Source organism: Chelon labrosus (genome assembly GCF_963514085.1).
Source record: "Chelon labrosus genome assembly, chromosome: 19".
In the NCBI taxonomy this organism is placed as follows: Eukaryota; Metazoa; Chordata; class Actinopteri; order Mugiliformes; family Mugilidae; genus Chelon; species Chelon labrosus.
Genome location: NC_140352.1, coordinates 12130792 through 12143855, shown reverse-complemented (window position 1 = coordinate 12143855; position 13064 = coordinate 12130792). Strand labels below are relative to the sequence as shown.

The 13064-nt window shown below is 40.4% G+C and overlaps 3 protein-coding genes across 3 annotated transcripts in view; 2 read left to right on the top strand and 1 right to left on the bottom strand.

Annotated features, from left to right (window-relative positions):
* The first annotated feature begins 988 nt into the window (after nucleotides 1-988).
* g6pc1a.2 (glucose-6-phosphatase catalytic subunit 1a, tandem duplicate 2) lies at nucleotides 989-3431 on the top strand. The gene is made up of 5 exons (XM_084566825.1): nucleotides 989-1380; nucleotides 1473-1582; nucleotides 2008-2128; nucleotides 2402-2517; nucleotides 2613-3431. The coding sequence occupies exons 1-5, from the start codon at nucleotides 1148-1150 to the stop codon at nucleotides 3113-3115; spliced, it is 1083 nt and encodes a 360-aa protein (XP_084422951.1). The 5' UTR covers nucleotides 989-1147; the 3' UTR covers nucleotides 3116-3431.
* A 939-nt stretch (nucleotides 3432-4370) lies between these two features.
* Nucleotides 4371-8418, top strand: LOC311504908 (uncharacterized protein). Its single transcript, XM_084568247.1, has 3 exons — nucleotides 4371-4532; nucleotides 5289-5408; nucleotides 5540-8418. The coding sequence occupies exons 1-3, from the start codon at nucleotides 4418-4420 to the stop codon at nucleotides 7588-7590; spliced, it is 2286 nt and encodes a 761-aa protein (XP_084424373.1). The 5' UTR covers nucleotides 4371-4417; the 3' UTR covers nucleotides 7591-8418.
* A 2769-nt stretch (nucleotides 8419-11187) lies between these two features.
* LOC311503952 (ankyrin-1-like) overlaps nucleotides 11188-13064 on the bottom strand; it is a 76834-nt gene continuing 74957 nt past the window's right edge. Inside the window, exons 43-44 of the mRNA XM_084566877.1 lie at nucleotides 12708-12779; nucleotides 11188-11516 (exon numbers count right to left, since the gene is read on the bottom strand). Of these exons, the coding sequence (XP_084423003.1) occupies nucleotides 12714-12779 (66 nt within the window). The 3' untranslated portion in view covers nucleotides 11188-11516; nucleotides 12708-12713. The remainder of the gene's footprint in view (nucleotides 11517-12707; nucleotides 12780-13064) is intronic.

Sequence of the window (13064 nt, the reverse complement as noted above, 5' to 3'; positions counted from 1 at the left end):
GATTATGTTCCTGTCAGCAGGCTGGCCCTTCTGTCCTAGCTCTGTGTGATTCCCATTGGACTTTACTCAAGGCTAGCAAATTTGTTTGCCTTTGGGACAGTGCAGACAGGTTCCCTAACCTTTAAACCCCTGAGGCCCCCTCTGCTGAAATCTATCGTCACAGAAAGGTGCCCTCTGGCAGATCCTAGATTTCTAGAAAAAAATAAAAAATGTTCTCTTATCTGAGAAATAAAGTAGCTCCTGTACAAACTCCAAGTGAAATCCATTGATCTTAGCTCACAGTTAATCCTTTTTATCCCTTGCATACACTTTCTGTACCTTCTACTTGTGGTTAGGATGCCAAACTGAGAAACAATAATTCAACTTTTCATGAATGAGTCCCAAAAACAAGGATCTAACATGATCTCTTCTTTGCAGACCTGTGCAAAAAAAAAAAAAAAAAAAAAAAAAGTCTGCAATTTCCCCATTGCGGGACTAATAAAGGTTTTTCTTTTTTCTTATGTCATAACAGAGCAGTAAGTTGAGCACAGCCTCTAACCTGCTAATCTGTTTTCTTCTGTTTTATCACCAGCTATCTCCACAACATCTACTCAGGGCAATCACTTAATTACTGAGCGCATTATGTAACCCACAAATGGGTTACTCCATCGTTCTGAACGGGGTTATGTTTTCACCAATTCATCGAAAAAAAACAATTACATAACTGAGAAATTAATAGTCAGTGCAAGCATTCATAAAAACGTTTTCGAGAAATTCTGTAAAAATCTAAGCAACATGGAGGGAAGTTAAAAGTTCAGAGCTCACACATATAATTTCTGTGTAAAGAAAATTAATTTAACTATGGAAGGCAGCCATTTGTCAATGACGTCCTCGCTCCCGTGCTACGTACAGTAATTCAGCGTCAAAGATACCAATTGACGTTTTTGTTTTCCCACTATCTTTTCAGCTTGTTTGTGTGACAAACCTCCCAAACTCTCCCAGTGTTTTATTACACATGCGTAAGGTCCAAAGATCAGTGTGAGCATGCGTTTGGGTGGTGGGTCCCTCTGGTATAAAACCACCCGGCTCTGTCACTGATAGCAACAGTCCTCTCTTTTTTTGTCACTCACACATCAACAGACTGAGATTTCTCCCTCAGACAGCTGAGATGTTTAATGCCATGATGGACGTCTTGCAGGGCTTTGGGGTGAGCAGCACTCACTACCTGCAGACCAACTACGCAGACGCCCAGGGTTTGTTTCTCTGGGTGTCCTGGGCGGCGGATCTCAGGAACACCTTCTTCATCTTCTTCCCGCTTTGGTTTCATCTGCGGGCTTCAGTAGGCATTAAGCTCATCTGGGTGGCCGTGATTGGAGACTGGCTGAACTTGGTGTTCAAATGGTGAGAGTTCACTATCCATACCTTTAAACTGAGCATGTGAAATCAGTTTTTAACAACTATAACTGAGTGCACATTTCTGTCGTCTTCTTCAGGATCCTGTTTGGAGAGAGGCCGTACTGGTGGGTCCACGAGACGGCTCATTATGCAAACACTGTTCCTCCTCACATTGAGCAGTATCCCATGACCTGTGAGACTGGGCCAGGTGAGACATAAACATGCACTGCTGCATTTACCCCCAGCTCTTTCCACTCTCCATCTTTTAATCATTTGGCTCCAGGTTTGAGGTGGTGTAGTAATTTAGTATTTACACACTGAAGGTCTAGATTCTGACACGTCCTCAAGATCATGTGAGAAAGAAAAGCCCGTCTTAAGATTGAGATGTCAGTTGATATTGTGCTTAAATGGTGCATGTGCTTAGACTCCTAAATAAAATTAGGATTAAACAAACCTGTTTCTGCACAATGGACCAGAAGCCAGAATCAATGAGTACTTAAATACTTTTAAAGTAGTGCTCTTTACGCACTCATTCACTCTCTTATCTTTTGGCACAACAATGAACAATGAATGAAAAATGCGAGTGAATCAGACACTGATATGTACCCTTTCCTCTCCATCTATGTTATCTAGGCAGCCCCTCTGGCCACGCTATGGGAGCTGCAGGCATCTACTACACCCTGGTGACCTCGATCCTCGCCGTAATGTCCAGCAAGAAGAAACCTGCAAGCAAGAAATCCACCAGCAACCACTGGTGAGTCAGAGAACTGTCTGCAAAACCTACAAGTTTAGCTTTGCTCTCTGGTGTCCTCTGACGTCAACATTGTTGACCATTTTGCTTTGAACAGGGCTTATCGTTCTGGACACACTATCTGTTCTTTGCTGTGGTTGATCATTGACTTATGAGACCTATTGGTTGGAAAGATGGGTTACATGGGTTGTTGTTTTGACTCAGAGGTGGATGAAGTCCTCATGATAAGCGGGTTTAGTGGGGTGCGCTGACAAATCTACCTTTGCGTGTCAACAGGTATCTGAAGGCCGTTCTGTGGACGCTGTTTTGGGGAGTCCAGGTGTGTGTCTGTCTGTCCAGGGTCTTCATCGCTGCACACTTCCCCCACCAGGTTGTTGCTGGTGTTATCACAGGTCAGCATGGAAACTGTTTGTGTACTATTTCAGTGGGTGAAAGGTCAGTTGTCTAGTCTGCAGTGGTTTACCTGGGGTTCTAATGTACATCCTAGGTATGATTGTGGCCGAGGCTTTCAGCAGAACTCAGTGGATCTACAACGCCAGCATGAAGAAATACTTCTACACCACTCTCTTCTTGACCTCCTTCGCTGTCGGCTTCTACCTCCTGCTCAAAGCTATGGGAGTGGACCTGCTGTGGACTCTGGAGAAAGCTCAGAAGTGGTGCATCAAGGCTGAGTGGGTGCACCTGGACTCCACGCCCTTCGCCAGCCTCCTTCGCAACATGGGCACTCTGTTTGGCCTTGGCCTTGGCCTGCACTCACCGCTCTACACAGAGACCAAAAAGAGCAACAGCACAGCGGTCAAAGCGGGATGCATCATCAGCTCTCTATTCCTGCTGCACCTGTTTGACTCCTTCAGGCCTCCCACGCACACCGCAGTCCTTTTCTACCTGCTGTCCTTCTGCAAGAGCGCCACCGTGCCTCTGGTCACCGTCAGCCTCATTCCGTACTGTGTCAACAGAGCTATGAGCATGGACAGCAAAAAGGGAGTGTGAGCTCTGGTTATAAAAGACTAATGAGATGGAACTCTCTTCCTGATAAAATTAAAAAAACACTCTCCTTTTCTGCTTATTACATTCACATGACCAGCTGATCCAGCAGAAAAGCTATGAGATCAATCGTGTGGATGCTGAACTCTGAACACTGTGACACAAAGAGAAAGCACTATCCAAGATGCCCGCTGGCACAATTAGCTATTCTGAAGTAAGCACAACATGATAATTAAGGTCATTTCAGAGTCCATGCACAAGTCTAGCAGCAAATGTTTGCTCATCAGTCACTCAAAGATGTTATTTCAGCTGGGATAGTGATGTATTTTTAAATGTTATAGAAAATATTTTTTGAAAATGTTTGTATTTTTTAATAAAAATCTTGAATGAATGGCTTGGTTTGTAATTTAATGATATGTAATTACGCTGGACTTTTATTTTATATAGTTCTAGGGATATTTTATTGGAGGAGATAACACACTTGTTTATGAGTAATAGTTTTGCAGTAAACTGATTTATTACCATGCATGGAAAGGTCGATATTGTAGAAGTTCTCAAACCAATAACCATACTTTAATCTATTTAATGCTGTTTTAAGACCACAAAATTTATCTGTATTTCAAAAATGTCTTTTAATTTAGCTACAGTAAATTGGCTAACTACAGTAGTAGTTAGTTTAAAAGCCATGTTGTTGAGACAGCTGTAAACCATTAGCGTTGGCTAGTTAGCCAATGCTAGCTACGCCACAGGCACAGGCAACTAGCTTAGCTAAACTTAATTAGCATTACGCCATATTTGCCCCAGACTTTTCCATGTACTGCTTGGTAGTGTTTTGTATATTTTTTTATTCATTCAAATAAATGGAATAAAAAACAAGTAATGTTAAAATTGTACCTATTATACTTTAGTTAAAAGTGCAGTACCAGAAAAAAAAAAGTTATCTATTCCTCCTTTTCATTTAAAATTTTCATTTAGAATTAAGTAATAATAAATAACAGCAGAAATAAAAGCACAAAAAGCACAATTTTGTAATGTTTTCAATACTTTATAAAACCCCATTCGTAAAACGGTTGCTCTTAAATAAAGGTATTTTCCATTGACTGTATATACTAGGTATTTTCCTATAAAACGGAAGATGGCGGTATTGAGCCACCATCATGATCGACCCGATTTGGAAAAGAAGAAGAAGAAGTCGACAGCGGAAGTAATATGGCTCCTCTTTAGTGGATGTATGCGTTTCTACCACAACAAAACTAGTCAAAGCTACAAAATGCTGACGGTTTGAAGAACAAACCTCGTCGGTCCGTCATGGCTAAACTGACGGCGCTGCGGACGCTGGTGGCCGAAAGACTGGCGGCAGCTGCGGAGGAGATATTCACTGTTACGGAGAAGATGATAAGAGAAAACATGCTTCACACGTCAGGTAGTAAACACAACACACTTAATAAGAAATACTGCAATTATTATTATTATTATTATTATTATTATTATTATTATTATCAGATATTAAAATGGTTTTATAGTAAGACCTCAAACGCAAATTATTATGAAAATATACAGACAAAAATTGTTCATTTAAAATTCACAAAATGGGCTGGGTAGAAAAATTTTTTTTGAAGTGGGTTTATATAAACGAGATTTTTTAAAATAAGTTTCCTGTTACAAAAATAATAATAATAAAATAAATACAGATGTTACCCAGTGAAATAAAATTAATGTTTTGATATGAGGGGTAGTATCAGTCAAGAAAATATTTGTAGTGTAGTTTGGAACAGAAAACACGGCCTCTAAAAAATAAATAATAATAATAACCACACTTTTAGTCTTTCTAACATCACTTCTAATAATAGCATTTGATCTAATAATGGGTATTTTCCTACAAATAAGTTTCTAAATCTACAGAACTACTGTCTTATAACACTGGTCCTTCTATATGGCCAACTTTTAATGAATGTTAATGTGAACTTCTTCTTAAAACTGAATGGAAAAGTGGTTGAGTCCGCTTAGAAGTTATTTTTTCAGGCTCTAGTTTGTGGCGATGGTGACCTGTATTCCACTGACGGATGTTTTATGTATTTCATCTACCCCTGTGGATAGAAACCATGTGAATATTAGACATGCCTCTCGGTATAAAAGTCCAGTTGTTGTGCTTATTCTTTTCATTAACTCTTTCCATCAGAAATGTCGCCTGAACAGCAAAGGGCCATCGTACAAAAGGTGGCTGATGAGATATTCAGGATCCTTGAGATTATGATGAATGAATGTGAGGCAGAGGTGTCATGTTCCCGTCTCAGAACAGGTATACTGAACATTAAACCAACTCATTTTTAACAGCATTAGCTGCAAATAGTTTTTTTTTTTCTTTTTCTCTACAGCTCATGCATACAAGCTTTGTATTTAATGAATGTTCTATCAACATTTTCTTTGCAGATAAACTGCCAGACTCTGGGTCGGATTGTGAAAAGGACATTTCCTCTGAGCATCAGAAATGTGAGCAGATTAGGAGCTTCAGTCCGGTTCAGACAATGCTGGATCCACCTCACCTTAAAGACGCATCGACAGAGACAAACTCTGAGTCTAGCAACCGACAAGCAGGTAAAGGCGCCTCAACAGTGATAGAAACAGAGAGACAAAGAGAGCACTGTCACCAGCGGGACCCGTCGCCGAATATCTCAGAGGCTGTGTGTGAAAATAACAAAAGTGATAGAGAAGTAAGTGAGACACCACTTAAACCAAACAAAAGAAGAAGAGTTCAAAGAGAAATTCAGGGTGCAGATTTTTGCAAAAAGTGTGGAAGATCTTCTCACGGAGAGCCTCAAAAGAAAAAAGCCGCAGCAAACAAGAACGATAAAGCCAGACGCAGCTGTTGCAGAGTTTGTGGCAAGTTTTTCCGGTACAAACGCTCTTTCCTCAAGCATGCCCTGACACATGAGCAGACTGCTGATTTGTGCGGCGTCTGTGGAAAACATCTGGAGTCTGATGAGAGACTGAAGGTGCATTTACAGACCCACAACGAGGGAAATGGCTGCAAGGATGAGACAGATGACAACCAGTCCGGGGCAGAGATCGCTGTGAGTACAGCAGGGGAAAGTGATGAGGATAGCGACAACGGAGGCAGCGATAAAGACACCGGAGAAGGATCTTGTTTACATAGAGAGTCAAAAACAGAAACTGAACAAAAACCTAACGACTGCACAGATTTATCTGATATGAAATACAGTTGCAAAGTCTGTGACAAATCACTCTCCTACAGTGCTTATGTGCAAGAACATAAGAGGGATTCAGGTCAGAATTTTGAGACCGAGGACAGCTTGAGGCTTCACTTGAGCCAATCTACGGGCCAGAGTTGTTGCAGAGTGTGTGGCAAGTTTTTTCACTACCACCGTTCTTTTCTCAAACACGTACTCAAGCACGAGCAGAGCACAGATCTGTGTGGAGTCTGTGGAAAACACCTGGAGTCCGACGAGACACTGAAGGTGCATTTACAAACCCACAACGAAGAAAACTGTTGCAGGGATCAAACTGATGACAAACAATTGGAAGAAAGGGGCTTGGAGAGTGAACTGGAGGATGGTGGTGAGGACTGGAGGGAGAGTGGAGGAAGTGATAGTGACGATGGAGAGAGTGATAAAGAGGAGACCAATGAAAGATCTTGTTTACAAAAGTCAAAAAGTAAACCTAAGCCATCTAAGAATCTGGATTTATCTCATCTGAAATACTGCTGTAAAGTTTGTGGCAAGTCTTTCCGCTACAGAGCCTCTTTTCTGAAGCATGTACAAGAAGACGAGAGCAATGCAGATCTGTGTGGTGTGTGCGGGAAACACTTTGAGAATGAAGAGAGCTTAAGGCTTCACTTGCAAACCTACATCAGAACAAACGACTGTGAAGTCTGTGGCAAACATTTTGACGGCCATAAACAGCTGGAGATGCACATGAGAACTCACACGGGAGAGAAACCGTTCGTCTGCACCGTCTGCGGCAAGGCCTTTGCTCAAAATGGAAACTTGATGGGACACATGAGGGTTCACACGGGGGAGAAGCCGTACATCTGCAGCGTGTGCGGTCAGAGCTTTAGCTTTAAAGAATATATGAGGGCACACATGAGAATCCACACCGGGGAGAAACCGTTCCTTTGCAGCATCTGCGGGAAAGGCTTCAGGCAGAGGGGGACTCTGAAAACGCACATGATGATCCACACGGGAGAGTCCACGCACCGGTGCGCCATCTGTGACAAAAAGTTCTACAAGAGCGGAGCGTTGAAAATCCACATGAGGTCCCACACGGGAGAGAAGCCGTATCTGTGTAACGTGTGCGGGAAAAGCTTCAGCGCTGGAGGATCGCTGACCAAACACATGGGAGTTCACGAAGGGGAGCGAACGCACTGCTGCAGCGTCTGCGGCAGAGGATTCCTGAGGAAAGACGATCTGAAAAGACACGCTCAGACTCACGGGGATGAATCCACCCAGCTGACAAACCTTTAATGCTGAGACATGCTGCTTTTTGAAGCGATAGTCCAACATTTAAGGAATAATGTGAGGTGAGAAGATCCGCAAGATGTTTATGATTTTAACAAGAGAAAAAAACAATTAAAAATGAAACCACCACTGTTTGTAGAATGCAGTGTTTAGATCTGCTACCAAACCTCACATAGTGAAATAAGCCAGTTGTAGGTCATGTTTCTCTGCTGAGATGTTACAGTTAATGTTACTGATATTATGCCAAATGTAATGAGTTACACTTACTTGATGGATCACACTACATTTCTATATTCATGTGAACAACCCTGATCACTTACCGTAATGATTATATTCCACAGTTTTATTATACCTCATTTTAAAGGTTTCAAAATGCTGGTACGCAAATTATGTGGAAAAATATCAAATATTTATTCCATATCAAGATTTTTTTATTTTATTTAGATATATAAAAAAAGTAAAAGCTATGTACAAAGAATGAGCCAACTAGCTTTAATATATCGGGACAGGCATTTGTTCTGAATATTTTGTAGACCATAACAAATGCAGATTAATCAATAATTAGCTGTTATAAATCTGTTGAAAACAGGATCAAGCGGTTACAGAAGATGAATGAATGAATGACTGAATGAATGAAATCTGTTGAAAATACAATGAATGTCTACCTGCTGCAACAATTATTATTTATTTTTTTGTTTGTTTTTTTTCTTTATAACTTTCATGTATTATGTTTAAATAATGATCAGGGAGTCAGTTTTTATCAGTAGTTTCAAACACGTCATTGTAAGTTTTGTTACAAATAAATCTATTGGTTTCTGTTATTCTACAAATCATCAGGGGAAAAAAAAAAAAACAGTCCAATATGGGAGCTTCATGAGTATTATTTTCTCCGACCAGCCATCCTTTATCCAAAAATGTCAAAGTCACAATAATATAAAATGGAGTGAAGCAGGATATCCTTCACATCTGGAATAATTTAACAAATATTGGAAGGATCGATGATGGACATTTGCAAAAAATATGGACTACATTTAAATTTGTATCCTGTTGCGCCATATTGACACCGACAGCTATTGGCCTAGATTTGTCATGAAACATGCAGGTCACCTTCAGGATCATTTGTAATCATCCAGATTATTCACAACAAAATAAAAAAATGAGAAATAAAAAATATAAACTCCCCACCAGTTGTTTAGAACTGAAGAGGCCACTTGAATTAGCGGTGAAATGTCTTTGAGAAAACTCAGCAAGTCTAACTGCTGTAATTTTAACTTTCACGGATGACTGAAAATCTTCACAGACACGTTACTGATTCATTAATTTTTCCTGTAGCTTGTCCAATATGTCTGTGACTAATTAACCTGCGAAGGTAATAAAATAATCCATTCATCTTTTATCAACAAATTATCACACATTATCAAGCCGAATTAAAGGGGAATTACCGTTTTTTTACAACCTGGACCTTATTTCTGGCATAAAATACGATCGTTTACTCACCCATATAACTTTGGTATCATTTGGAGTCATTTGGGAGTCGTTTAGATCCAGTGGAGCGCTGCGTATATCCATATAGTGGGAGTGACTGGGGCACCGAAAACGCAGCCTCTAAATAAAACATTAACTGCTGTGAAACTCGTTCATTTCACTAGTATTTTGTTACGATAGGCTAGTGCTATTCCCTGTTGAGTCTGGAGTTACCTGTTGTCATCATCTGAGGTCTGTAGATTTGACCTGGATGATGTCATCTCTGAGCGCCGTGCGCACCCTCGACGGTCGGCTTGTTTACCTGTAATTTGCTGCTGCTATTTTTTTGCAACATGGCTGAATATTTTTCCGATTCTGAGGTTGTGGACGACGACTTTGTTTATGATGGACGTCCTTACTGTTTTGAGCCAGAGTATACGGATGAGGAGCTTGTTGAAAGGAGGATGCGGAGGCAGAGAGAGGAGCAGCTGGCCAAAGAACAACAAACCGCTGCACGTCTGTGAATAGATAACAGGAAACTCGGGACTCAACGGGGAATAGCAGTTTCGTGGCAGATAACGTGTTATTTAGAGGCTGCGTTTTGGTGCCCCAGTCACTCCCACTATATGGATATACGGGGCGCTCCGCTGGATCTAATATCTTCCAAACAACTCCAAATGACACCAAAGTTATATGGGTGAATAAACGATTGTATTTTATGCCAGAAATAAGGTCCAGGTTGTAAAAAACGGTAATTCCTCTTTAATTTGGCTTGATAACGTGTGATAATTTGTTGATAAAAGTTGAATGGAGTATTTTATTACCTTCGCAAGTTAATCAGTCCGACGGAGAAACATTACCGCTGTGTCTTAACACGCAAATAGATGCCAATGCTGCAGTCTAAAGATCAAGAAAGCAGACAAGACTCGGCTCAGTTTAAACACCATTTATTTTTTCTGCTTAAATAATTACTTGGATCATCCAGTGTAGGCTATGTTGGTTCGTCATACATGTTGGTACCAGATTTATCATCGACAACGGATGCTTAGGGTGGATTTGTATGAAAAAAAATAAAATAAAGGACGAGAATAAAAACATTTACACATGAACAGAAAACCTCATTTTAACTACGTGTGTGTGATCAATAGAGTGATTTGTGTGATTTCAGCTGTCGGTACAAAGAATTAGACTTGGGGCTGAAAAATAAAAAAATAAAAAATGGGATTCTCTGTTCTCATGTAAAGACAACCAATCAAACCAGATAAAAGTCAACGGACCGCCAAAATAAAACACAGGCCCCTTTTTAAAACCACAGTAGACCTAAAAGCCTAAACGTACAGTTGCGGTTATGCATGGGGGGCTTACGCACAGACGGGTTTTATTTGATGTTTTACACAAATAAAATCCAATAAAAGCAGTTTCCTTGCGGCGCAAGAATGAAGCTTTGCTATTTCGCCATGTGACTGTGGAGTGTGTGTTTTTCGATTGTAAAAAATAAATCCGAAGAACAGTTATAGATGACAGATGGGTTATGAGAGCTCACACAGACATAAGTACCATCAAACCCCCCTCTAATTGTATTACAGTGCTTTTGAGTTAGGAGGAAAAATAAAAGGAAAGCGTTAAAAATAAAGTGACGTCACATGCAGCAAAATATCCTTTCTCTGAATTCAAAGAATGTTCCACAGACAGAGCGGCGTTCAAAAGAAACGTGTTTAAAAATCAAGCAGTTGTTTTTTTTTTTTCTTTTCCATTCGTCTCTCATTCACATAACGGCTTTATTGTTCCTTTTTAAATTGGGAAGAGCATGTCAGGTGACACTCTCAAGGCTGCTCAAACAGTGTCGACCTCCCGATACAGACGCACCGACTCTGCCAAGCTTCAACTCAAATCAGTGCATAAACAATCTGTGAAGCTACTGATTTTTTTGATTTTTTTTTTTTTAGATTTTATACAGTGTCGTTTATATACAACAAAATCACCCATTTACTATATTATATATCAGTTTTTATAAAAGAACCACGCGGTACACCCCAATACTGTGGATCCAGGAGGAAAAAATAGACCATATAAGGCGAGTGTCAGAGAGAGTGAAGTCTTATCTGTCAGCAGTTCGCCCCCCCCCCCCCCCCCCCCCCCCCCCCCCAACACCTTCCACCCCTCGCAACTTGTGCCAGACGCCTTTCATTCGCTGTAGGTAAAAGGAAGTTCCAGCTCACGTCCATGCGTGTCCTTCGGTGTTGTTGTTTTTTCCGAACAGTGAGTGACTTTGGTGACATGCTCATGCGAAATCAAAGAAAAGTAGCTTGTTTTTGCGTTGTCTTGCTGAAAACCATGCGTTGTTAAGTGAAAGCTTCAGACACGTGTTGACTGATTGACATGGCTCCGCTGTTTCTCGGGCTCCGGTCCGTTTTTCCTCCCAGGGTGTATGTGTGGTGGGGGGGGGCCGCAGGTGGACGTCTGTGGACCTGGGGTAAAGGATCACAAGTTTTAATTGAAAGCCTGAGCCCAGAATATGTCTGAAATGATGGTTTGACTAGATGTCAGGTGGCAAGGTGAAGAAGGCATTTTTCTTTGTTTTATATCACTTCTATTTGAACATCTTCAGGTTTTAGACTGTTAGTTAAATAACAAGTGATTAAAATATGTTTTAAACTATTTTTATATAACAAATGATTAAAAATAATTGAATTAATTTAATGATTATTGTGAAGAAAATGTGAAACTATAGGTGATTAACTTAACCAACCATACTGTAAGTATGACAAAATTTCACATGAATGTCTAATAGGATAAATTATGAAATATTATAATACATGATTACAAAAACCTTTGTTAAATTCCCTCAAAATCTTCACTACGTATATTATTTTAGTCTGAACCATAGACTTTATAAAGATGGACTGAGGAACAGCTCCTTGAAAGTGTAACCAAAGCAAGTAGAGCTCCCCCTGGTGGCTGGCTGCAGTATAGGTCATAAATAAGTTCCACCCCCTCTATGTTAGCGGATGGGACTTGGGCGCATCAAAAAAAATTTTAAGGATGGTTTCTGTCATCTTAGGTAGTTAATTCAGTTAACTCAGACATGCAACGCCACAGGAAGTGGAGGTAGAGCAGAGCGTAGTATTAGTTAAACAAAAACACGAGTGAGTCTGGCGGAAGTGTGGTTCGATATCATAGACTGATTGATATCACGGCTCCGCGTGGTTCCACTCTCGGACCGTACTGCTCAGTCTCCAAACTCGCAAGATGGCGCCACCAGTATCCACGGGAAAATAGCGCCAGTTTGGTCAATGCAAGGAAGTGGGGACGGGTTGTCCATATTTATATACAGTCTATGGTCTGCACAGACAAAGATGAAAGCTGCAACTTAATGCTTGATGTTTTTTTTACCTTGGAACAGCATCAGACTAAAGTTTCCCCATCTTTCCAGTCTTGGTGTTAAGCTAATAACCAGCTGGCTAAAGCTTTAGCGATTTCTTTGCTTAACTCTCAAAAAGAAAGCAAATAAGCAGATATTCTAAAATGTCAAACTATTTCTAAGAACTAGTTTAAGCGCCAGTAACATAATGTATAATCAATGTGGTTGCTAAAATAAGCGACATGTACATCACTATGGCACACTGTTTCTGTTATTCTTCATATTATTAGGCCCTTACCAGGTTTTAGGTGAGAGCTCTGCTGTTATGAATGACTCTTCTTCCTTGTTTCTTGTTGGCACCATCTCCAGACTTGAGAGAGATCGATGGAAGCGGTGAGGTTCATCGTGAGACAGAAAAACAAAGAAACAGTCAGTTCCGTACTCAAACTAAATATGAACCTCAGGTGTTAATGAAGCGCAGTTGAGCTCAGCTACTACATCAGACAGCATGCTGGAAGAAAGATGAGATTAAGGAGAGAGAAAGGAATGTTAAAATTATTACATCTGTACAACTATAAACTAAATCACACATGCTCAAACTAACATTTCTTCTATATTAGTTGAAACACTGGATATTAGTAGTTCTGAAGCCCAG

Coding starts and splice junctions, on each gene's coding strand:
- g6pc1a.2 (XM_084566825.1), top strand. CDS start 1,148: ATGTTTAATGCCATGATGGACGTCTTGCAGGGCTTTGGGGTGAGCAGC. Junction 1,583..2,007: donor GACCTGTGAGACTGGGCCAG/GTGAGACATAAA, acceptor TATGTTATCTAG/GCAGCCCCTCTGGCCACGCT. Junction 2,518..2,612: donor TGTTGCTGGTGTTATCACAG/GTCAGCATGGAA, acceptor TGTACATCCTAG/GTATGATTGTGGCCGAGGCT.
- LOC311504908 (XM_084568247.1), top strand. CDS start 4,418: ATGGCTAAACTGACGGCGCTGCGGACGCTGGTGGCCGAAAGACTGGCG. Junction 4,533..5,288: donor AAACATGCTTCACACGTCAG/GTAGTAAACACA, acceptor TCTTTCCATCAG/AAATGTCGCCTGAACAGCAA. Junction 5,409..5,539: donor ATGTTCCCGTCTCAGAACAG/GTATACTGAACA, acceptor TTTTCTTTGCAG/ATAAACTGCCAGACTCTGGG.